Source organism: Gymnoscopelus braueri (assembly GCF_963280865.1).
Source record: "Gymnoscopelus braueri genome assembly, chromosome: 23".
NCBI lineage: Eukaryota > Metazoa > Chordata > Actinopteri > Myctophiformes > Myctophidae > Gymnoscopelus > Gymnoscopelus braueri.
This window is the reverse complement of record NC_137625.1, coordinates 33,795,478-33,821,201: the sequence shown is the minus strand read 5'-3', so window position 1 is coordinate 33,821,201 and position 25,724 is coordinate 33,795,478. Positions and strand designations below refer to the sequence as shown.

Here is a 25,724-nt window from a genome sequence, read left to right as displayed (position 1 = left end):
ATCTGCAGATCTACAAGCTCACAATGTGTCTCGATGCAACACATTGTGAGCTTGTAGATCTGCTATTTTCAAAAGATTTGTATCCATTTAATACATGTGAAAACTTGTGAAATGGGACATTCTGCATAGTGAGTACTTTTACTTTTGGTACTTTAAGTACATTTCGATTTTTGTACACTTTTGTACTTTTACTCAAGTCAATTTAGAATTCCGGACTTTTACCTGTAACAGAGTGTTTCTACATTGCAACATTGATACTTTTACTGACACCTGATACCTAATTTCCAATGATGCAGAGATTACAACAAAAGGCATTGGATGAAGTCAGGCAGACAACTACAAGACCCACAATCCATTTCACCCCCACACTCCTCCTCCTGTCGTTGCCTAGCAACAAAGAGGACGCTCAAACCAAACCCAAACTTGAAATGTAGCGTTTAGTAAGCACACACACACACGCGCGCACACGCGCACAAACACACGCACGTGCACACGCGCACACACACTCACACACACACACACACACACACACACACACACACACACACGCACGCACGCATGCACACACACACACACACACACACACACACACACACACACACACACACACACTCACACACACACACACACACACACCTGTAGCTCATCACTCTGCTGAACTCAACGGGGAAGAAAGAACACGAACTGAGAAGAAGAGGAACGAGCAGCAGCATTATATAATGGAGGTATATTATATTATATTATATTATATTATATATAATGGCGGTACAGATAGGAGATTCACTGTCATTCTGCCAGCAGAGCTTTATTTAAATACGTGATCAATCACCTTATAACGTCATTAACTGCACAGGGTGATTGATTGATTGTGCCTGATCAGCAGCATTGCTAATGTGCGTGTTATTGTCGTGTGTGTGTGTGTGTGTGTGTGTGTGTGTGTGTGTGTGTGTGTGTGTGTGTGTGTGTGTGTGTGTGTGTGTGTGTGTGTGGACCCCAATTTCCCTCTGGTCTTTCTACATGCTGACTGAACAAGCTCCTGTAATGATCTCATTGTATCAAAGGGAGAGATGCTGGGTTGTTGTAGCTAAAATAAGGACAGAGAGAGAGAAGCCATTGCTGATGGGCAGTAACAAAGTTTACTTGAGACTCAAGTACAACTAAAAAAAATTAAGTGTTTGTTCAGTGGTAATGGGGTTACTGAAATCATTGTTATAGTAGCTCTATCATTGCTATCAATAGCAATGATAGTAGGCCTACTCATTGTTATAGAGTGTTTGTTCAGTAGCAGGGGTCTCCCCAGCTCTGTAATACAGAAAATAAATGGGTTGACAATTTAAGCCAATCAGGAGAGAGTACCCATGTATCAGCTTAATTGTTTTTACAGTGTTCCAGTTCAAATTTCAGCTCATTTCTTTTTGTCATCACTTCCAATTTCACTTGTTTAATCTGTATCATGACTGAGTTCTCTATCCTGATTGGATAAAATTGGTATCCTGACCTGAACATGTATTTTCTGTTTAATAAAGAGCTGGAGAGACAGAGAGACTCCTGTTACTGAGCAAACACTCTATAGCAATGCATACTATCACAATATGAGCTTGTTTAACACTTATTTGAACAAATGAAAATCACTTATACTGCACCTTTCAGCCCCGTTTCAAATATAGTGAAAACAGCAGATCTGCAAGCTCACAATGTCAAGATGCGATGCGTTGTGAGCTTATAGATCTGCTGTTTTCACTATTCTTGTTAGAATATTTTCCAACAATCTTAAAAAAAACATTATAAAGAAAATCTACTTTTGAATACTTAAGTCTTTTTTTAAAAGCAAGTACTCCAGTACTTTTAACTCAAATACATATTTAATATTTGACTGAGCAACTTTCACTTGAGTAAAACTGACCCAGGAGTATCTCTACTTTGACTCCGGTGTTGAGTACTTTGGCCGCCACTGAAGATAACGCTGATCTAGTGTCAAACGTCTTCAATTAATTCTCCCTAATTCTACCTTGTTTACTGTTTATGTGACAGATAAAGCAGGTAACCTTGCACAGAAGATGTGTGGAGGTAAAGTTGCACGGTTGTTTTCATATAATTAGGGACATTGTAATGTCAGCATAGAGCAGTGGTTCTCAACCTTTTCAGGCCGCGACACCCAAAATAATCACCTTTGAACTGGGGACCCCCCATTTTGTTTGACTCCGTTTCACAGATAAATATTGTAAATAAATATTGTGAAAATAGCAGATCTACAAGCTCACTGTGAGCTTTTAGATCGGCTTTTTTTTTGCCTCTTTCTTATATTATTTGACAATTTGGCCAATGTTTTATAGTATAGTTTGTTGATTATTTTTGTTGCAGTAATGGCCTTTTTTCTTTTATTTTCTTTCGTTTTATGTTTTGTTTTAGGTATTAAAAAGGTCTTAAATGTCCTTAAATTATCACTTTACTATCACCTGTGGACCCCCCAAAATCAGGGGGTCCCAGCCCACAGGTTGAGAACCACTGGCATAGAGCACCGAAGTCTGACATCACTCCCACTAGAGGGCGCTATATCCCCTCCCCGGGTCACGGAGTCATTTTTTGCATTGGATTTCCCATAGGGGGAATCTTAGACTGCATCATATAAGAACTGTGTTCTCAGATATAAACAAACCACCCACCCTGGCGATTTTTACTCATATGAATATGAAGCATCAACTGACGATGGAAAAGTACTAATTTATCCAGAGAGAACCTGAAAAAATCGTCGGGTGGTTTGTTTATTTTTGGAACACAGTTCATACAGTATATGACGAGATCTAAGATTTGCCAATGGGGATGCCAATACAAAAAAGTACGCAGTGACGTCCCAATGGGAGCTGTGGGACTGACTTCTGCACTCTATTACAGTGGTTCTCAAACTGTTTCATGTCAAGGACCATAAATATTATATTATTTATGTATTTGGCCGCGGACCCCCATCTCAAAATGTTTTGTTCCAGGGACCCCCCCCCCCCCCCCCAGAAGCAAAGATTTGAGTTACAAATGTTAGTTTAAAAAAATATACGTATAATAATACACATTTTCACGATTTTTCAAAAATAGCAGATCTACAGTACAAGCTCATAGCGCGGCACTCATTCTGGGGACCCCCTGCAACCCCCCTCCAAGGACCCCTGGGGGTCCCCGGACCCCACTTTGAGAACCAATGCTCTATTGATCCTTAAAAAAAACAAGATAAACTGTATTGTACAGCACAGATGCATGCGTGCTTCTAGATAGCAGTGCGTTCTGAGCATGATGCTTGTATGTAGTGCCTCAATCCATGTGACTATAGGGCTGGGATCCGGAACCGGAGTGGAAACGGATCCAACATGGAGGAACTAGGAATCGGTTCCATCATCACATTTGGATGTATTTTTTTGTGCTTTTTCCACCGCTGCATATGACTGGTCGGCATGCCGTTTTAACATGTATTTGACATGTACTTTTATTGCCAGTAGTCCCACAAGTTCCACAATGTTGCAATAGCTAGAAGGGCTGCGCACATTATTTGCAATCTAATGCAGGGGTCTTCAATGTTTTTCAGGCCAAGGACCCCTTAGTTGAGAGAGAGATGAAGCAGGGACCCCTCCACATATTGGATTCATGTTAAATGTGTGTTTTCAGACATTTAACCACTTAAACCACTCAATACTTGACCTTTGGCTTGGTCTGCTCTTTTTTCCCTCAACACCAAACACCTTCACCAAAAATAGCCGATCTACAAGGTCACAATGTGTCGCGCAGACGCGTTGTGAGCTTGTAGATCGGCTATTTTCGGCTAATGTTTCCTCCATAGAATAGGGATGCTATGGGTTCATATAAAAATAGAAAAATTGAAGCTCTTATCACAAAAATATTTGGTGGCCCCCCTCTGTAGTATCTCTGAGGACCCCCTAGGGGTCCCCGGACCCCCTGTTGAAGACCCCTGTTCTAATGAGATGTGTGTGTGTTTGTTTATGATAGCAGAAGGATGGTGTTTTGACCGCGGAGGTGGTTTCAAACCGTTTGGCTAACCTGGGTCTCTCTGGTACCGGACTGGAGCATGTGTACCAGGTCCTCTCCCTGCCTGTAAGGCACGCGCACACACACACACACACACACACACACACACACACACACACACACACACACACACACACGCACACGCACACGCACATACACATACACATACATTTAACATCTGTATTTGTGTTCACATTTAACAAGAAATTCTTGAACACAAACAATAGTAGATGCACAGACTTGGGAAATTCAACAACAAGTGTTTCAGGATACAGGAAGCATCGTCTCCTCCATAATGTGGCGACTGCCAATTATCACAGACACTGAACAGAATTTAGCCAATGCCTTATCAGCTCTTGGCTTATTGGGTATTCCAACAATCTGCAGGCCTCTCACAACTAATTTATGGACATTACCGAGGCTAACAAATATGAACACAAGCCGTTTACGTTTGTAATTCGAGCTGTATAAGCATCCTTAAAGGGATAGTTCACCCAAAACTATAGATTAGTCACCCCATGGAGACTTCAATTCATGGATATGTTTTTGTTTTTGTCGCATTTCTCTGCCAATAAGTTGATGACCAGTGGACCGGTAGGCAGTGGTTCCGGTAGACACAAAGGAGACTCTTTGTGTCTCCTACCGGAACCGCTGCCGGTCATCAAATTATTGGCTTCGGAATGTGACAAAAACTAAAAAATATCCATGAATTCAAGTCTCCATGGGGTGACTAATCTATTGAAAAAATTGTAATATATCTGGCTTCATGATGTGTAAGAATAGCATAACATTTGTTATCTGACTCAATGCTGCAAAAGCACAAACCTGTTTTACTCTCAAAATGCTGTTGTACTGTGTTGCTCTCTTACTGTAAGCCTGGCTGTGTTCTCCTTTGCAATTCCATTTAGTGACTTGATTGGATTTGTTTTGTTGCACTTTAGGGTCGAAACCTGAGCGATGTCTCCGTTTTATGCAATTATGTCCATCTCCGAAAGCTCGATCTGTCACACAACAAAATAAAAGGTAAGGTCAGGCTTCCTATAAACGATGGCTGCTATTTTAGGCTGATTATTTATGATTACCACATAACAGTCAGAATGCCAAGATACTGTATGCACTTTATTGTTGCCCTCCAGGATATTAAGATTTGAATGATAAATATGAAGAATTGTGTTTTCCAGACCCAAGGGGTCGGGCTTACATGAGGCTTTGTATCTGTTTCGTCCATACATGGGCAGGGGCCATTTGTCCTCCGGCCCCAGCCAAAAAAGTCTGTCCCCCTTTCGTCCATACATGGGTATCTGTTTCGTCCATACATGGGCAGGGGCCATTTGTCCTCCGGCCCCAGCCAAAAAAAGTCTGTCCCCCTTTCGTCCATACATGGGTATACACAGGCTGACACGTCATGTGAAGTCCGGCATAGCCGTGACGTAGTGCATGTTTTGTACCTGTTTCCTCCATGTATGGAGGCTTTGTACCATGAGGCTTTGTACCTGTTTCGTCCATACATGGGCATGGGTCATTTGTCCTCCGGCCCCAGCCAAAAAAGTCTTCTCCCCCTTTTTGCCAGACCCAAGGGGTCTTACATGAGCTTACATGAGGCTTTGTACCTGTTTCGTCCATACATGGGCAGGGGCCATTTGTCCTCCGGCCCCAGCCAAAAAAAAGTTTGTGACGTCCCCTTTCGTCACAAACTATTCATGACATCATGAACTTCAGTTATAAAGTGGTTTGTAGGTGTGTTACATACTAGGACTTCATTTTGGGTCTGGCAGAACCAGGTCTCCGCAGCTACTCTTTACCAGGGAGGGGGTCCCCAGTAAAAGTAGTTATTATAGCGTCACAATCATTTTAACCACTTTAACCATATTTTATATACGTTGGCTATTCAAAAATAGCAGATATACTTAAAAACATGTATTTGTGCAAATCTTTGAATAATATATATATTCCTTTTTTTTCAAGTTAACATTTTATAGGAACTTGGGTCCGTTTGACTTAGTGTAGACTGTAGAGCATTTGTTCTCAAAGTGGGGTCAGGGCCCCCCAGGGGTCCTTGGGGGGTTACAGGGGGTCTTCAGCTAAAGTAGATAACATAGCATCACAATCATTTTGATCATTTTAACCACTTTATCCATTTATATGTTGGCTATTCAAAAATAGCTTGTATATCTGCTATTTTGAAAAAAATATCTAAAATATTTTTTTAATGTCTTCTCCCCAGTACAAAATATTTTCAGATGGGGGTCTGTATATGTATGTATGTGTGTGTGTGTGTGTGTGTGTGTGTGTGTGTGTGTGTTGTGTGTGTGTGTGTGTGTGTGTGTGTGTGTGTGTGTGTGTGTGTGTGTGTGTGTGTGTGTGTGTGTATATGTATATATATATATATATATATATATATCCATCCATCCATCCATCCATCTTCAACCGCTTATCCGGAGTCGGGTCGCGGGGGCAACAGTTCCAGCAGAGAGCTCCAGACCTTCCTCTCCTGAGCAACATTAGCAACTTCCTCCTGGGGGATCCCGAGGCGTTCCCAGGCCAGTGTGGAGATGTAATCCGCCCATCTGGTCCTTGGTCTGCCCCGGGGTCTCCTCCCAGTGGGACGTGCAGCGAGGACCTCCCTAGGGAGACGCTCGGGAGGCATCCGTACTAGATGCCCGAACCACCTAAGCTGGCTCCTTTCCAAGCGAAGGAGCAGCGACTCTACTCCGAGTCTCTCCCGGGTGACCGAACTTCTCACCCTATCTCTAAGGGAGATGCCAGCCACCCGTCTGAGAAAACTCATTTCGGCCGCTTGTACCCGCGACCTTATTCTTTCGGTCATGACCCACACTTCATGACCATAGGTGAGAGTAGGAACGAAGATTGCTCGGAAGACCGAGAGCTTTGCCTTCTGGCTCAGCTCTCTTTTCGTCACCACAGTGCGGTACAGCGACTGCAATACCGCTCCTGCTGCTCCGATTCTCCGGCTGATCTCCTGCTCCGTCCTCCCCTCACTCGTGAACAAGACCCCGAGATACTTAAACTCCTTCACCTGGGGCAAAGCCTCATTCCCTACCCGGACTGCACAATCCACCGGTTTCCTGCTGAGAACCATGGCCTCAGATTTGGAGGCCATGGTATATATATATATATATATATATATATATATACATAATATATATTATTTATAATATATATACAATATATATTATTTATATATATTATAATCAAGTTCAATGAAAGCAGCATTTAATTCATTATTTTTGTAATCCTGTGGCGTTGGTGTTGTTGCGGTCTATAGATTTATCCTGTGTGAGCCACATGCCTCATCTCGTCAGGCTGGACGCCTCTCACAACCACATCTCAGACTTCTTTGGATTCCAGCCGCCCAGGAACCTGGAGGTAACGTGACGTCGGAGGACCTTGAGTTGACAGGAGAAGACGTTTACGTTGATTGGTGGCTCGAGGGGCTTCTCTCCTCTCCGCGAGGTTCTATTCCCACAAGAATATAGAGACCTGGAATTTCCATAACAACCCATCTGCACTCACTGTGAATAATAGATGTACAGGAGGATTAGCTGCCCTTGGTTGACAATGAACTTGAACATGATTTAAAAACCCCAAAGATATTTCACTTATTTACACTTCATTATCCCCAAACACTACATTTACTCTGTGCTTTTAAGTAAAATTTTGAGGTGGGTTTGTACTTTTTACTCCACTATAATTGTGACAGCTCTAGTTACTAGTTACTTTGTAGATTCAGATTATGAATACAAAACACTTAAACCATACATGTCCAAAGTCAGGCCGGGGGGCCAGTCGTGGCACGAGGGCAGATTTGATATGCCCCGCAGCTTACTTCCTAAAATGTATTATTTATGGCCCACCAGTATAGTCATGTGAAATTCATACATTGAGTCTTTTAAAATGAACCTGGGCAGGTAGGCTAATTTTCTGTAGAATTTGTAAGGATAAGGAATGCCACCTAAAATTTGATTTTTTTAAAATAATATTCGTGTCTCCAAATTCGGTTTTAAAATGTCTTATTCGATTTTAATGGTTAATTTACAGCCAAAATATATGGCCATTGAGTTATTGTTCACACTGTCGGCTGTTGGTATCACAGTAATAGTCGAAGAATCTTCGCCAGGGCAGTAGAATATTAGAATTAGATTTTGAGCCGTTTCTGGCATCCCTATAGTAAGGCTTCCTAACTGCTTGTGTTGTGTCATTCTTAAGAAGGAAGGCGTAGTGTAAATGTAATTACAATGCAGGCTGACAAAAAAGGCTGACTTTGTTTTTGTTTAGTGACATATCTCAGATGAGTGACTTACCTTTTGCCATACTGCCCAAAGGCTAGTGATATATTGCACTGTACTGTAGTTAACACATTGGGTGCCAGAGGTTTATTAAAATATTATACGTTGAGTGCCTGCATTTCTTCCATCCACTTGCGTTATACGTTTCGTGCTGCAGAAGCCCCGACGCGGAAGTGCATGTAAACAAAGCGTGCGTGCGAGACGGCGGAGGGTCCCGACTAACGCCTGGAACAATAATATTTCCAACGCGATCCTCCATTGCAGCGTGATCGCCGATCGGAAACGGCTCGTTTCCACCACGTTAAAAAGAAATGGAGATATTAAGCTTTTAGTCAAGGAGATAACATTGAAAACGCCGACCGGAAGGATTTTTGACATGGAGCCTCATCCAGCCTCTTCTTCTCAGAAACTCCTTGGGTGATGTCAAAGTTTCGTTTTAGCGCCCCACGTGGGCCACTCGTATAAAAATAGAATTGGGTCAAAAACGGTCCGGACCGTTTTCGGCACTTCTCGTTTGGACCCTCAAAAACGGTCCGGACCGTTTTTGGCATTCAATGTGTTAAAGGAAATTGCTCTAACGCATTTTTAAGTGCGTTTGTTACGGTACAAAGGATATGACAGGATATCGTCTCCGTCGGGTGGAAACGTGGAAAAGTCCAAACACTGTTACTTTTCAGGATTCAAATAAAACAATTGCAAAAGTAGCAGATCTTACAAGCTCGAGCTTGTGGATCCAAAACATTGATCTACAAGCTTGATCTGCTATTTTCAAAAAGTTTGACAAATATTTAAAGCTTTGAGTACTATTTGATGCCAATACTTTTGTCGGCCTACTTTTACTCGAGTAAAATGTTTTAACTCATTGAGTGCCAGAATTGCCAGAATTATTTCTATATTATGTTGTCCCAGTGCCAGAGTTTTTTTTCAAAGTAAAAAAAAAGTGCTTAGGAAGCGAGATACAGCCCTTTTCAGTTATACGTTAAACAAGGAGTGGATGGAGCTGCAAATCTTCAGATAATTATATCTTGGGTTCTGAACATGTTGGCTCAACATGTGAACACGTTGAGCCATAGCGGTAAAAACACGTGAAACACGTTAATGGCACTCAATTAACACAGGCCTTTTACATGGAACAGAGTATTCTTATATGTTTGCTACCTTTTCTTGAATTAAATATTTTCTCTTAAATGTTATATTTCATGCCACATATTATGTGTAATTTTATTAAGGCCTGTTTGTTTGTGGTGTTTTAATTATTAGTTTTTTTTACAGGAGGTCAATCTCTCCCACAACCATCTGACCCAAATGAAGGATTTATTAGCCTATTCATCTCTCAGCAAACTGATACTGGACTGTATCCTTATACTGTACTTATGCTGTATCATCATTCTGTTAATGATTGACATAATACATAATGGTGGTGTTTCCAAAAGGGATTTCTATCATAACAAAAAAAGAAGAAAAAAAGTGGCAGTTAATCATAACTATTATCTCAAAGCTGTGCATTTTGTGTCTTCAAGAATTGTTTTTAAAATAGCCGATAGGGTTAAAGGTTTCATGACGTTCAGTTTTACCACACATTAAAAGTCTTTGCCATGGTCCTTCAAACGTGTATAGAAAGTTTTAACAAAAAATTCCACTCCATTGATCCATGGCAGGTGTTTTTCTCTCACATTTCTAAAGCCTTTTCAACTGCAATGAAAAAAGAAATCTTTGCCTGCGGGTGTCGCTGGTGAGGGATTTTGCCTGTCAATCATCGCCTCTGCTCCGCCTCCCCCAAAGGAAAGGATAGTCGAGGGGCGAGGAGGAGAGTGGGCGGGATTAATCGGCTGTGACCTCACTGTCGAAGGGCCAAACTCAGATTACTTATCAGCCTAATTATTCAGAAAACCCCAGACCACAGAAAATCCACTGAATGTTCAAAGTTCAGATTTTTTGGGTGTAATTGAGGTCATAAAACCCCCAAAAAAACATTAAAAATAAAAAAAGTGAAAATGAATGTCATAGAACCTTTAAAGTGGTTAAACTGATCTTAATGCTATATTAACTCCCCTTATGTTGTGCTGGTGTATCATTCTTTAAAGTGTCGTCTACCTGTATGGGTGAACTAGGCTCTCTCTCCTCTGGTGTATCATTCTTTAATGTGTGGTCTGCCTGTATGGGTGAACTAGGCTCTCTCCCCCCTGCTGTATCATTCTTTAACATGTGGTCTACCTGTATGGGTGAACTAGGCTCTCTCTCCCCTGGTGTAAGATGCTTTAACGTGTGGTCTACCTGTATGGGTGAACTAGGCTCTCTCTCCCCCGGTGTAAGATTCTTTAACGTGTGGTCTACCTGTATGGGTGAACTAGGCTCTCTCTCCCCCGGTGTAAGATTATTTAACGTGTGGTCTACCTGTATGGGTGAACTAGGTTCTCTCTCCCCCTGGTGTAAGATTCTTTAACGTGTGGTCTACCTGTATGGGTGAACTAGGCTCTCTCTCCCCCGGTGTAAGATTCTTTAACGTGTGGTCTACCTGTATGGGTGAACTAGGCTCTCTCTCCCCTGGTGTAAGATTCTTTAACGTGTGGTGTGCCTGTATGGGTGAACTAGGCTCTCTCTCCCCCTGGTGTAAGATTCTTTAACGTGTGGTCTACCTGTGTGGGTGAACTATAGGCTCTCTCTCCCCTGGTGTAAGATTCTTTAACGTGTGGTCTACCTGTATGGGTGAACTAGGCTCTCTCTCCCCCGGTGTAAGATTCTTTAACGTGTGGTCTACCTGTATGGGTGAACTAGGCTCTCTCTCCCCCGGTGTAAGATTCTTTAACGTGTGGTGTGCCTGTATGGTGAACTAGGCTCTCTCTCCCCCTGGTGTAAGATTCTTTAACGTGTGGTCTACCTGTATGGGTGAACTAGGCTCTCTCTCCCCTGGTGTAAGATTCTTTAACGTGTGGTCTACCTGTATGGGTGAACTAGGCTCTCTCTTCCCCGGTGTAAGATTCTTTAACGTGTGGTCTACCTGTATGGGTGAACTAGGTTCTCTCTCCCCCTGGTGTAAGATTCTTTAACGTGTGTTCTACCTGTATGGGTGAACTAGGCTCTCTCTCCCCTGGTGTAAGATTCTTTAACGTGTGGTGTGTCTGTATGGGTGAACTAGGCTCTCTCTCCCCTGGTGTAAGATTCTTTAACGTGTGGTCTTCCTGGCTCCTCAGACAACAGGATCAGTGAGATCAGTGGTCTCCAGCAGTGCTGCCGTCTCAAACATCTGAGTGTGGCTCACAACCACATCTCTTGCATCACTGGCCTGGACAACCTGCCCCTCCAGCACCTCTGTCTGGTATGTCACTAATCATAATGCTGTATCAGTGTTCATTTTAGCAGCAAATGTTGATGTAGTTTTAGTCTTTTGAATACAATTCCATTTGGTTTTAGTCACATTTTAGTCATTTGAAATGTTTTAGATTTAGTCTAATTTTAGTTGGCTAAATATCATAAGACTAAATCTACAGTTGATTTAGTCGTCAAGATTGTATTGCCAGCGGTTTTACCTTATTTAGATGATCCACAGATTTTTTTCAACGCGGATGTAAACAAACGATGTCTGTGGAAAGACGAGTCTCTCTTTTTTCCACCGGAAAAACAAGTATTGTAACCGCGATCGTCCGTTCTCACTAGTCTTCACGAAAAAATCTGAGATAAATGTATTTTTATAAATCTGATAACATTGTAGCGGACGGGTGAAAATGTTTTAGATGATGTCATTTCCGTTCCATTTCGTTCCATTCATAGGTTGGCGAAGAGCGCCCTCTAGCGTAATCACTAAAAACACCCAATGACGTAATATTACGTCCATGGCAGTCAATGTGTTAAGTACAGTAGGCTACATAAGTAAATGTAGGTCCTTACTGTATGTTTTCAGAGTGTCATGACAGTACAGTATAAATGATCTGACCATCTCTCTGAATCACTACCTCTCCGTTCCTCTCCTCTTCTCCATGCCTCCTTTTTACATGGACTAAATTCTAAAAGTCTCCTTTTCCAGAGACACCATAATGTCTAGCAGCAGAAATCCACCCACCCAGCTCTTTACACCATTTTCCTCATCTCACCTCTTTACACCATCTTCCTTCTCTCTCTCTCTCTCTCTCTCTCTCTCTCTCTCTCTCTCTCTCTCTCTCTCTCTCTCTCTCTCTCTCTCTCTCTCTCTCTCTCTCTCTCTCTCTCTCTCTCTCTCTCTCTCTCTCTCTCTCTCTTCACAAGTTTGTATTTTACTTGAGTATTTCCAATATCCAATACTTTTCCTTCTACTCCACTACATCTCAGTGGCAAATATTGTAGTTTTACCTTACTAGTTACTTTGCAGATTTGGATTATTATTACAAAACATATAGTAAGCCCTATATACATTTCAGCCATTTGAAAATAGCCGATCTACAAGCTCACAATGTGTCGCAGATCTGCTATTTTCAAAACATGAAACGGGACATTCTGCATAATGACTACTTTCTACTTTTGGTACTTTAACCCATTAAGACCTGAGGCGATTCTTAAAAATGTAAATCCTAACAGTTTTTTGAAAAAAAAAAATCCCAATTCTTTTTTTCAATATTTTTCTAAAATAGCAGATCTACAAGCTCGTAGCGCGGCACTCAGTGCCGCGCTATGAGCTTGTAGATCTGCTATTTTTGAATAGCTAAATAAATCTAAAATGACACAGATGCTAGGTCTTAATGGGTTAAGTACATTTTGATGCCAATGCCAATTTCAGTATTGATACTTTTGCTTAAGTAAAACATGTGAGTAGTTTTTCAACCACTGCCCACCTCTTTACACCTCATCTTCCTCATCTCACTCGCTCTCACTCTCTCTCACTCTTTTATCAGTCTTTAATCATAGTCAGCATCCATCGGTCTGAACCTGTGTGCACCTTCCCTCTGGGAGCCGGGGTGTCGGTGTGTTAGTGTGAGCTTGGACCACGTTCAACACACACACACACACACACACACACACACACACACACACACACACACACACACACACACACACACACACACACACACACACACACACACACACACACACACACACACACTCCCCAAACAGCATGGCCCTGTCATCCAGGCCTCCCTCTCAGCCCATCACACCAGGCCCCCGGTGCCCTGCCCTCACCCCTCCCTCCCTGCCTCCCCTGCTGCCAGCAGCCCTCTGCCAGCCTACAGCCCTGGACCAGAGGGGGGCCAGGCTGGCAGAGAGACCCCTGGATAACTACTGTAGTCAGAGAGGGAGGGGAGGGGGGAGAAGGGAAGAGAGAGAGAGAGTGGGATGGGGAGAGAGAGGGGGGGGAGAGTGGGTGAGAGTCAGAGAGCGAGAAAAGGAGATGGAAGAGGGACAGAGGGAGGTTTAGAGGGGATAGAAAGAGGGAAGGGATGAGGTGAAAGAAGGGGAAAATGGAGAATGATGGGGGGGCGGCGCGTTGAGAGAGGAGGGTGGGAAAGAGGGAAGGGGCAATGGTGGACAGTAACTGAGTACATTTACTGGAATACTGTACTTTTTTTTGCAAGCTGATGACTTTCACTCTGCTGCATTTTAAACAGAGATATTTTGTACTTTTGACACTACACTTCTAGGACGGCACTCTTCGGGCCGAAACGTACAAACATACATATGAATTAACCACTTAAGCCCTATTTCAAATAATAGGGAAAATAGCCGATCTACAAGCGGACAGCGCGACACGTTGTGAGCTTGTAGATCTGCTATTTTAATTTTATTTATTTTTGAAGATTTCAGAAAATGTCTGACATTGTACTTTGTAATTTGTACTTTTGAATACCTGAGAATAAAATTATACTTTGTCCACCACTGGGAAAGGGTGAGGCGGAAAAAAAAAAGGGGGGAGGATTTAAGCAGGTTAGCGTGCTGCGCTGCGTTAGCATCTCACCAGCTGCTGGCGTGTCAGTCGTCAACCTGTCATGCTTTTAGCACAGAGGAGCAGACCTGTCACTCATCCTGGCACTGGGGGAGGGGGGAGAGTGGGGAGGTGGCGCCCCCTACAGATGGGCCACTGCAGGGGACGGTGATTAGCAGGACAGCAGATTGTGGATGAGAGCTGGAGGTGTGTGTGTGCGCGTGTGTGTGCGCGCGTGTGCGCGCGTGTGTGCGCGTGTGCGCGTGTGTGTGCGTGTGTGTGTTTTTGTGTATGCGGCAGGGGGAGCAGGGTGTAACACACGTGCATTCCCATCTGCGCGCATGTGCTCATGTCCATGCATGTTTGTTTGTGTGCACACCCACTAATACCTGTGGTGTATGTTCGTGTGCTTGTAGTAGGAATACAAGCATGCTTGTGGTGGCCAAATGTTCCCTCAAGTATAGTAGAAGAATAGAGAAATATAGACAATTTAAGGACCATTTACCTGGCCTACAGTTAGGAGAAGATTCAGGTTGGGGTTAGGCATTTAGGGTAGTTGTTCCCAAAATTATTTGGGGGTGGGGGGGGGTACGTCCCCAGATGATTAGTTTTCTCACTCAACAGTAAACAAACCAACATACAGTATAAGTGTATACAGGATATTTACAATGTTATGACCAAATTGTCAAATATTACATCAGAAAGAGGCAAACATTGTGAAAATAACCGATCTACGGTGTGCAAGGCTTGTAGATCTGCTATTTTCACAATGTTTATCTGTGGAACCGAGTCAAACTAAATGTAATGCCTCAACTCCTACAATTCCAAGTGCTTGTCAGGGTGGGGGGGTCAGTTCAAATATGATTAGTTTGGGGGGTCCCCAGTTCAAATATGATTATTTGGGGGGGTCGCGGCCTGAAAAGTTTGTGAACACTTGATTTAGGGTCTCGCGCACCGCAGGTCTAGTGTGAGCTTTAAAGGTTAGGATTAAAAATGAATGTTTTTTATGTTTTCCTCACAAGTATAGTAATGCGTGTGCGTGTGCGCGCAGAGAGGTAACCAGCTGCAGAGGATGGAGGGCGTGGCCTCTCTGAGGAGCCTGCAGTTGGTGGACCTCTCCTCCAACAGGATCTCCAGCCTGTCCGGCCTCCAGAACCTCTACCTCCTGGGCTCCGTCAACCTGGAAAACAATCTGGTGATGACACGTTTAATAGATCCTTTTCTTCATAGAACAATCTCATGAATTGAACGGGTAGTTCACCTAAGAAATGACTTTATTTCTATTGCTTACCCACCCGGTGATGTCTTTCCGTCACGGAGAGTTTTTGTTTGTAAAATATTCATTAACGGTGAATGAAGAATCCAACAATTGATGAATGGAATTAATCCGAGACCCAAATTAACAACAGCAAAATTATATTTAAAAATCTGTTTATGAACTCCAAAACACGGCTCATAGTATGTCCCAAATGTCTTCTCTCATTCTGTATAAAGTTCTGGTAAAAACAACTTCTTCTTCTTGATGAAAATACACTTTTTATAAAGCTCCGGTAAAAATAACTTATTTTTGATGAAAAACAACTTCTTCTTCACAGTCGAATGTTTGCATGGAATGAAGCAAAAATAAAATCTCAAAAACAACTTCTCCTTCTTGATGAAAATACGCTTTTTATAAATCTCCGGTAAAAACAACTTCTTCTTCTTGATGAAAATACGCTTTTTATAAATCTCTGGTAAAAACAACTTCTTCTTTTTGATGAAAATACACTTTTTATAAATCTTTGGTAAAAACATCTTCTTTTTGATGAAAATACACTTTTTATAAATCTCTGGTAAAAACAACTTATTTTTGATGAAAATACCCTTTTTATAAAGCTCTGGTAAAAAACAACTTCTTCCTCTGGATGAAAATACACTTTTTAAACACTTCCGGGCTAAACGTCTCATGTCCGAAAAATGCAGGCACTCGTGTGCGACTGAATGAGCACCGGTTGAACCGCCCATGCACGTTCTTTGCTCGTGCATGTCACGGTTTGAGCCGGAAGTGTTTTTTCATCAAGAAGTAGTTGTTTTTTACCGGAGCTTTATACAAAATGATAGAAGTCATTTCTTGGGTGAACTACCCCTTTAAAGTTCTTCAGTCGCCGCGACTGATTGCAGTCATTTGGATTCCAATAGAAGCCAGCCATGTCTTCTATGGAAGCATGTTGCTACGAGCTTGTAGATTGGCTATTTTAAGTCATTAGTCATATTGAGATTAAAGAGTATTTGAAGTGGTCAAACTAGTGATAGAATACAACAATAGAAGAAGCATCTTCCGTAAACATATAATGGTCTCCGAAATGTCATAAATGCCAAAAGTTAAAGTCTCAATCTGTGATTTCTTCAACCGGTTGGCTGTGTATATAGAACAGCAGCAACATTTGTTTAGAATGATAATAATTAAACATTTCAGTCATGATATTGTATTTTGCTTTATTCCATGCAATCTGCATACCTGCCAACATTAGACTGTGAAAAATAACATTTTCAGGGAGAGGGAGAGAGAGAGAACCATTCACACCTTCCAAAAAAACAAAACAAAAACAATCGCACACACAGCCTCCAGGTGATTTGCATGTGAAACCCAACAAAAAGTGCAAATGAACATTTATGGCCCTGGCTGGCAGTGGCTGCATATCAGTGGGGTGTGTACCAACGACCATGGTGGGCATGTTCACTTTTGCCATAGAGTCTGGGATGAGTTGTCCAAAGTTTCCAGGAGGAATGACAATTCAGAAGCACAGCAGGAGAAAAGGGTAAAACATTCAGGAGTCTGCTGCTAAATTTAGGAGCAGCAGTTGGCAGATTGTCAGATCTGGTCCATTAACGGTTCCTTTTATCCATAGAACGAGCGCACAGCAGTACTGTGGCTGTTGAGACCACTAAAGAATTGTCATTTTCAATGACATACTATCTTGTTGCTGTCGGGCAGAAACCTCTTATCTCCATATTTATACACCTTTTGTGTTTTTTCGTAAATTAAATCAACGCCCTACTTGATCATACTACAGCGTCACACCAAAGCATCAAAAGTAGCAGATCCACAAGCCTCGAAACGCGTCTCTTCGCGCCACGTTTCAAGCTGGCGGATCTGCTACTTTTGATGCTTTTCTAATTTGAATCCTGAAAAGTAGCAGTTTTAGACATACTGTATGAGGTTTCCACCCGACAGATAGATATATTTATTTGTTTTTTGTTTATTTCAGATCAGCGACATTAAGGAGGCCACCCATATTCATGATCTGTTCCTGCTCAGAGAACTGAATCTACAGAAAAACCCTGTGCAGGTAAACGCTGACCTCACTCTGACCTCACACCATTACTAGTGTACCTACGTATATGTAGTACTGGGAGCTGATGGTAGGTGTGGCGCTGAACCTCAGCACTCCATCTCCCAGGGTTCTATAGTGCATTGGTTCTCAAATTGGGGTCCGGGGACCCCCAGGGGTCCTTGAGGGAGTTCCAGGGGGTCCCCAGCTAAATGATGGATAGTTAGGACCCACCAAATGGATTTGGTTCCATTTGTACACTCTCAGAGTTACAGACCCATAAGGGTCCATTTGGTTCCATTTGTACACTCTCAGAGTTAAATTAACATTGATTTTACAATATAAATTGGGGTCCCAGAGATAGAAATGCCATTAAATGGGGGTCCGTAGCCTAATGCATGTCAAACTGGGGGTCCTTGAAATTAAAATGGTTGAGAATCACTGCTAGAGCCGTAAAAATCTTCTCTTATCGGGGTCCCTGGCATATCTTTTCAAATGGGGGTCCGCGGGCTAATAAGTGTCAATTTGGGGGTCCTTGACATGAAAAAGTTTGAGAACCACTGCTATAGTGCATTGTAGCGGGGACACGCTGTCGGCTGTTACCGACAATAAGCCTCTCCGACACTACTTATACTGTATCTATAATAATACGAGTCAACATGGCTCCTGTGACCTGTACGTCTGTTATGCAGTGGGACTTGTACCTGTACGTGGAAGCTAATCTACTCCACAGGTTCTGTATGTACATGCCTGATGACCAAAAGCCTAAAAACTCCCCTGCAGCTTTAGGCTAGTGGTTAAGACTCTTCCCTTTTAGATAGATGCTAGGTTCATTGTTTACCTGGTATATCCTACACTACATTGTTCTCTTTGCTCTCTACTTGTGTGACTATATTTACTTTGTTGTTTGTTGACAAGGGTGTGTGTTTACTCTGCTTACTCTGATGAACGTCACACCTGTAAATCGCTCCAGATTACAGCGTCTGCTAATTGCTTAAATTGTCTAAAATTGTATTTATTGTTGGTGTAATTGGTTAGGATCAGCCGGATTACAGACTGTCAATCATCTTTCTGCTGCAACACCTGAGCAAACTAGACCAGAAGGCAGTTACTGCTGAGGAGAAGGTACGGATATGCAAATATCGTCTGTTACTAAAGACCAAGTTTAATGACAATGTGCCAATAGAATACTTTTCTCCGGAGTTTAAATCAGTGGTTCTCAACGTGGTGCCTGGGGACCCCTAGGGGTCCCCAGCTAAAATGTAACCAAAGGGACCCGCATTGGTGCTATTTGTTCACTCTCTGAGTTATGGGAGACCGTGTCCTAACGCATATCGAACTGGGTGTTCCTTGAAATGAAAACAGTTTGAGAACCACTGGTATAAAATCATGCTCGTTCCTTTTTCGTTAACGGTTGGCCCCAATAACCTTGGATGTGCAACCTTTTGACCCCTAGGTGTCATCAGTGAACAAGTATGACCCTCCAATGGAGGTGATCGCTGCCAGAGATCACATGACCCAGCTGGTGTACCAGCTGATGCAGCCCCAGCTGCTCTACCATAGGTCAGTGAACCTTAGACTTAAAGGGATAGTTCACCCAAAGAATTACTTATTTTCTATAAATTACACACCCCATGAAGCATTGAATTCGTGGAGATTTTTTTGTTTTTGTCGCATTCCTAAGCCAATAATTTGATTACCGGCGGAAAGATGCTAATGTATCCGGTAGGAGACTCAAAGTAGACTCTTTCAGTCTCCTACCGGAAATACACCCGGTCATCAAATTATTGGCTCAGGAATACGTCAAAAACAAACAAATCTCATGAGTTCAATGCTTCATGGGGTGTTTAATTGATTGAAAATAAGTAATTTTCTGGGTGAACTATTCCTTTAATTGCTCCTCATGGCACTCGGTGCCGCGCTATGAGCTTGTATATCTGCAATGACAGAGATGCACTCCCGGATTGAAGGGGTTAAGAGCCTACTTTGTAAATTGTGTGTGTGTGGTTGTCTCCAGTACACTTCCCAGTATAGACTCGCCCTACCCCATGCTGGTGCTGACCGGACCGCAGGCCTGTGGGAAGAGAGAGCTGGCTCACACACTCTGCCACGAGTTCAACCAATACTTTGCCTATGGGTCAGTCTGCTTACATTCTCTTATGTGCACGCGCGTGTGCGTGTGCGTGTGTGTGTGCGTGTGTGTGTGTGTGTGTGTCTGTTACTATACTTGCAGTGGTGTAATGTAACTAAGTACATTTACTCAAGTTACTGTTCTTAGGTACAATTTTGTAGTTGGAGTATTTTCAATTTTCAGTACATTTACTTCTACTCATCTCCTAGGCAAATATTGCAATTGTAATATACTTTTACTCCACTACAATTATTGGACAGCTTTAGTTAGTAGTTACTTTGTAGATTTTGATTATTATTACAAAACATACATTTACCACCTCAGCCCTATTTAAACTTTGGCTATTTGAAAATAGCCGATCTACAAGGCGAAGTCGTAGACACGTTGTGAGCTTGTGACCAAACCTGGTATTATTTTTTATTTTGATAAAAATGTCAACTTCCTATTGATTTTACTATTTGAAGATCAGGATCCGGATCCGCGGATCCAGTCCGGGGTTTTCTTCCTAATAAAAATGTCAAAATCAACAGGAAGTTGACATTTTTATTTAAGAAACAACCATTACGTGGTTTTGGGACGTTCTTTGGAGTTACATCATGACAAGGTAACTACACGACCCAAACCTCTACCAAAGTGGTCTTGCCCTTTAAATTAATTTGGCTCCTGCATCAATTACACAAATTGCATTAAGTACTCAACTGTGATCAGTAGAGCAGTTGTCTGGTGGTGAATTAGGAGGTTCTTCTCGCTCCTCCTGGCGGCTCGCCAGAAATGTCACAGGCGCAGCGGCACTAGAATAAATGCAAACCATTTACCAGCTAGTGAGGCTCGTCAGATGAAATGATGTGGGCGTCATCATCAGGGCGGATTGGACATAAAACATTCATAGCTAAACTTTGGGTTTAGCAATTCCTAAGGTAATCAGGCAGCACCATGGTGCCAGTAATCTCCCATTATCCATCTGTCTACGTACGTGTGAGATCACCTCCATAGATATATACAGCGTGCCTCCTTCCTCATTGGTCATGAAAGACAGGACTGTTATATCAGTGGTTCTCAAACTTTTTCATGTCAATGTATTTGGCCGCGGACCCCCATCTCAAAATATTTTGTTCCAGGGACCCCCACTATATATTGTATAAAATTGTGTTGCAGATTAATATGTCGGATATATGTTAATGTGTATTTTACGTGGTAAACTTGACCTTTAGCTCTGTACTTGGTCTGCTCTTTTTCCCCTTTACACCAAACCTCTTTGCCAAAAATAGCCGATCCCCAGAATGAAGGCCCCTTGTCTAAACTGTTAATTTAAACGTAAAAGTAGTCATCCGAATAATTACTCGAGTGAGAGTAAAAGTCGCGCAGCGTCACACATGACCGTACGGGCCGTACAGAAATCAAACGCACGTGTTGTCAGAGATGATGATGACACATGGCTGGGCTTTCAACCTGCTGGCGCTTTGGTTTTTACTGTGTGGAACATTCCACAACCTTCAGGGGTTGAACTGTTCTCCCAGGCAGACCCCCCCCCCCCCCCCCCCCTCTCCCTATACCTACCTACCGGACCCCGACCGGCCTGCCTGCCTTTAGTGCTCCCAGGCCTGGATACTTCACATGCTTCGCATGGCCCCTCGTAAATTTTACTGCTGGATGTGTTAAAGGAAGAACCCAAACTCTCTCTGTCTGGTGTGTGCGTGCGTGCGTGTGTGAAGGGTATTAATTTTTAATTATGTTTTGACTTTTTGAGTTTTGATTGGTTTTTAAAGCGAGTTGTTTATTGTACTGAGGGGTAGTCAAGGGCAAGACTCAATAAGGCCAGAACAATAGTAAAAATTAACAAAACCTATTTTTGAAGTTTTTAAGCCAATTATAATGTATGATTTTAGTTCGTTTTTAGTTTTGTAAAGCCTCGTTTCAATTTTTATTTCAGTCAACTAAAATGTTTTTCCAATTCAAGTTTGGGTTATTTCCTTATTTTTAGCTGACTTTAATAACCCTGGTGTTTGTGCGTGTGTGCATGTGCATGCTCACATGTGTTTGTGTGTGTGTGTGCATGCGTGTGTTTCCAGCCACATTGCCCCCATACATTTATATACATGCTGCATTCTTGTTTGTATGTTCTCTATACAGTAGTTTTGTGTCATTTGTCAAACATATAAAGTCGTCAATGATCTTTTTGTTATAAAAACTTAACAAGAAAGCCGTTTTCTCCTGTGCTCTCCCACACAGCGCATGCCACACCACTAGGGGGCCCTACTATGGGGAAGAGGATGGGAGCGACTACCATTTTATCAGCGACGAAGACTTCCAGAACATGGTTCACATGGTGCGTTTGTATGTCATGACATCACGTATCATGCTCTGTTGTTTACACGCCTTGTTGTTTACACCAGTGGTTCTCAAACCTTTTCGTGTCAAGGACCCCCAAAATGTTATATATTTGGCCGCGGACCCCCCATCTCAAAATATGGTGTTCCATGGACCCCCCAGAAGCAAAGATTTGCACAAAATACAAGATAAAAAAAAATATAGCAGATATACAAGCTCAGTGCCACGCTATGAGCTTGTATATCTGCCATCTTTGAATAGCCAAAGAATACAGTAATGGTTAAAGTGGTTAAAATGATTGTGGGCGGGGGACCCCCTAGTACCCCAGCAAGGACCCCTGGGGGTCCCCGGACCCCACTTTGAGAACCAATGGTTTACACACCTTGATGTCAAATGAAGTCTATGAAGCTATCTATGAAATCTATGCAAACACAATTTTATACAATTATATTTTTATATTTCATATATTTATTGGTTGGTAGATAGATAGATACATAACTTTATACAGACGTATACACACCCTATACAGACATCCTGCCTGATGGCGAACAAGAAGAGAGTAGCTAAATTGAATTGAATTGAATAGCAAGGTATCACAGTTATAACACAAAACAAATGCCATGTTTTTTTACATTTATATCCTATACTAAAATTGGCTAATGGGAGGGAGGGCCGGCCGGCGGACCACGGCCACGTCACTCTGACTCAGACATAACCAGCTACCCGGGTTCGTACAGAGGGCAACGAGTTCTCTCCTAGTTGGAGACAAACTGGTCAATGTCTTGAAGGTCTGGTCTTGCAGATAGAGTCTAAGTGAAATCTATATTGATGCTTCAGGTCTTAGAGGTAGTTGAGGTGTCTGGGTATCACCAATCTGATCTAACTCTGAGGTTCCCTTGCCTTTTTATATCGCTGGCTACGGTGCTTGTGTCATCACGGTGATGTCACTATGAGTCAGCATTATCCATATATGGAGTCCCAATGTCGGACATGCCCAAAGATAGAGTCTATGATGTCAGGCTTGGAAAGGTCAGTTATCTCCATATATGGTGATGTCATACTTGAATAGGTCAGTGATCTCCATATAAGGAGATGTCATATATAGGTCAGTTATCTCCATATATGGGGATGTCTTACTTGAATAGGTCAGTGATCTCCATATAAGGAGATGTCATATAGGTCAGTTATCTCCATATATGGGGATGTCATACTTGAATAGGTCAGTTATCTCCATATATGGGGTTCCATGCCTCCTGAACACGGTCTAACTTGCGGTGGTATCCAGTACGACTAAGGCTGGCAAGTATGATATGGAAGCCTTCTTTAACTATAGGTTAGAATCATAGCATTTTAGCCAATGATTTTGGGCACCACTTGCAGTACCCTCGGCGGGCCACCAGCGGGCCCCACAGGTTGTGATTTGGCTGCATTTAGGAGGAGGTCTGGAGCGGCTTTGGCTTCTCTCTTCCCTCTCTTCTCTCTCCTGCCTCCATCCCTCTATTATGTAAGGTGGTGGAGGGAGGAGGGATGGGGGGACCGGGGGTGATGGATGGGAGCTCAGAGTCTGGGTCTGATTTACGAAAGAAAGTTCTTTGATGTTGTCTGTCTGTCTGACTGACTGGAGGAAATGGTTCAGGTGAACTTTACCGTCTGAATCCGTCACCCCCCTCCCCCCTTTTCTTCTTAAGCCTAAATTTACGCTCCACTTATACGACAATGTCGCGCGCCAAAAGCGGCAGATCTACAAGCTCTTACGCTTTGTAGAAGCTTGCAGATTTGCTGCTTTCGGCGCACTCTGTGTCGTCATATAGAGGTCAGTGTTTCTCTAAGTAGGGTCCAAATTAGACCCCCAGGGGTCCTTGAGGGAGGGGGATTGCAAAATGATTGATAGTTATAGGAACCAATTGGATCCTTACGGGGTCTGTAACTCGGAGAGTGTACGATTTACAATTTGGAATTGAAAACGTTGTGTGTTTGGTACTAGTGAGAGTGGAATGCAGCCAAACCAGGTTCTCTGCGATTGGCTGGCTTTTGGGCCAATGGTGGAATAGTTTATGTGATTGTTTTATATCAGGGGTCTTCAACAGGGGGTCTGGCACCCCTAGAGGGTCCTCAGAGTTACTACAATCATTTTGTGAAAGGATCTTTATTTTTTATTTTTTTTACATTAACCACTTCAACCCTATAGCATCCCCATGCTGGGGGGAACATTAGCCCGACAATAGCAGCTCTACAAGCTCACAACGCCTCGCTTGTGAGCCAATACTTTTGTGCTTTTACTCAAGTACATTTTGAATTCTGGACTTTTACTTGTAACAGAGTATTCCTTTATTGCAGTATTGATACTTTTACGTAAGTAAAACATGTGAGTACTTTTCCCACCACTGGTGTCCATACCAGGCTTACCGAGAGTCATAAAGTATGCGGCTTGGTTTTAAACTGTACCAGGTGAAAGTAGACCCAAGAGGTCAAGAGGTCACATGTGAGTAGTAACAACAGGAGGCATGTTGGTGTCAAGAGTTCAGCTCACATGTGAAGACTTGAGATTATTACACACTGGAATTATATAATTGTTCAAGGTTGTTGTTTATTGTGAGCTTGCAGATCAGCTATTTTCAAATATCCGGGGTATATAGGGCATAGCAGTGGCCAGTTTGTGGTTCCATAAATAAAAAGCCCATACATTTTTTCCCATAGAGATTTCCAAAAGTATTTATAATTATTATTTTAAGTCTGGAACCAAGACATCCAGACTCCTGGTGAATGCAAATTATAGTCTTCAAGGGACAATAAAGTGGCCGCACACACTGGTAGCCCCAAAAGTGCCTGGAGGGCCGCTAACTGCCTTCTTCAGGGTTTTGGTGTGCGTAGCATTCCTGTGCCTTGCATTGCGACGCTGTGTACTGTAGATCCACGATTGTTTGCTATTTTGGAAATGGGTCAAAGTGGTAATGTATTTTTGCTACCCCCTATTCGTTTTCCTGAGATGACGCCTCTGGTTGTGTTGTGGTGTTCAGGGCAGGTTCGTCCAGACCATGCAGTATGGAGGTCACAGGTATGGACTGACCATGTCGTTGTGTTGTGTTCTTCAGGGCAGGTTCGTCCAGACCATGCAGTATGGACTGACCATGTCGTTGTGTTGTGTTCTTCAGGGCAGGTTCGTCCAGACAATGCAGTATGGACTGACCATGACGTTGTGTTGTGTTGTTCTTCAGGGCAGGTTCGTCCAGACCATGCAGTATGGACTGACCATGTCGTTGTGTTGTGTTCTTCAGGGCAGGTTCGTCCAGACCATGCAGTATGGAGGTCACAGGTATGGACTGACCAGAGACACCATAGAGGACGTGGCCAGGGAAGGCTTGGCCTGCTGCATCCACATGGAGCTGGAGGTATGTACTGTTTAGGGATCCATATACGTAAGTATCACAGACCCGGGTCATGGGTCATGACTCAAAGGTTTTCACTATTCGTTTTTAAATAGGGCTTATGTCATTAATTCATAGTTTTGTAAGTTTGGGTCCCAGGGAGACAACAAAGGTCTCCTTTGGGTCAGGAGCTGAAAATGTTAGGGAACCACTGTTATACATGCAGCTAGCAGACAGACAGACAGACAGACAGACAGACAGACAGACAGACAGACAGACAGACAGACAGACAGACAGACAGACAGACAGACAGACAGACAGAGAGAGAGAGAGACACATTTATTTTATTTTATTATATACGGTGTA

At 42.7% G+C, this 25,724-nt stretch overlaps 1 protein-coding gene across 1 annotated transcript in view; it reads left to right on the top strand.

Annotated features, from left to right (window-relative positions):
- Positions 1-759: 759 nt before the first annotated feature.
- lrguk (leucine-rich repeats and guanylate kinase domain containing) overlaps positions 760-25,724 on the top strand; it is a gene marked incomplete at both ends in the record, with an annotated part of 49,307 nt that continues 24,342 nt past the window's right edge. Inside the window, 14 exons of the mRNA XM_080421196.1 lie at positions 760-765; positions 2,032-2,040; positions 3,991-4,095; positions 4,971-5,052; positions 7,316-7,416; positions 9,609-9,690; positions 11,528-11,652; positions 15,275-15,418; positions 17,472-17,552; positions 18,573-18,659; positions 18,991-19,097; positions 19,552-19,671; positions 21,895-21,991; positions 25,269-25,382. Coding sequence (XP_080277322.1) covers positions 760-765; positions 2,032-2,040; positions 3,991-4,095; positions 4,971-5,052; positions 7,316-7,416; positions 9,609-9,690; positions 11,528-11,652; positions 15,275-15,418; positions 17,472-17,552; positions 18,573-18,659; positions 18,991-19,097; positions 19,552-19,671; positions 21,895-21,991; positions 25,269-25,382 — 1,260 coding nt within the window. The remainder of the gene's footprint in view (positions 766-2,031; positions 2,041-3,990; positions 4,096-4,970; positions 5,053-7,315; positions 7,417-9,608; positions 9,691-11,527; positions 11,653-15,274; positions 15,419-17,471; positions 17,553-18,572; positions 18,660-18,990; positions 19,098-19,551; positions 19,672-21,894; positions 21,992-25,268; positions 25,383-25,724) is intronic.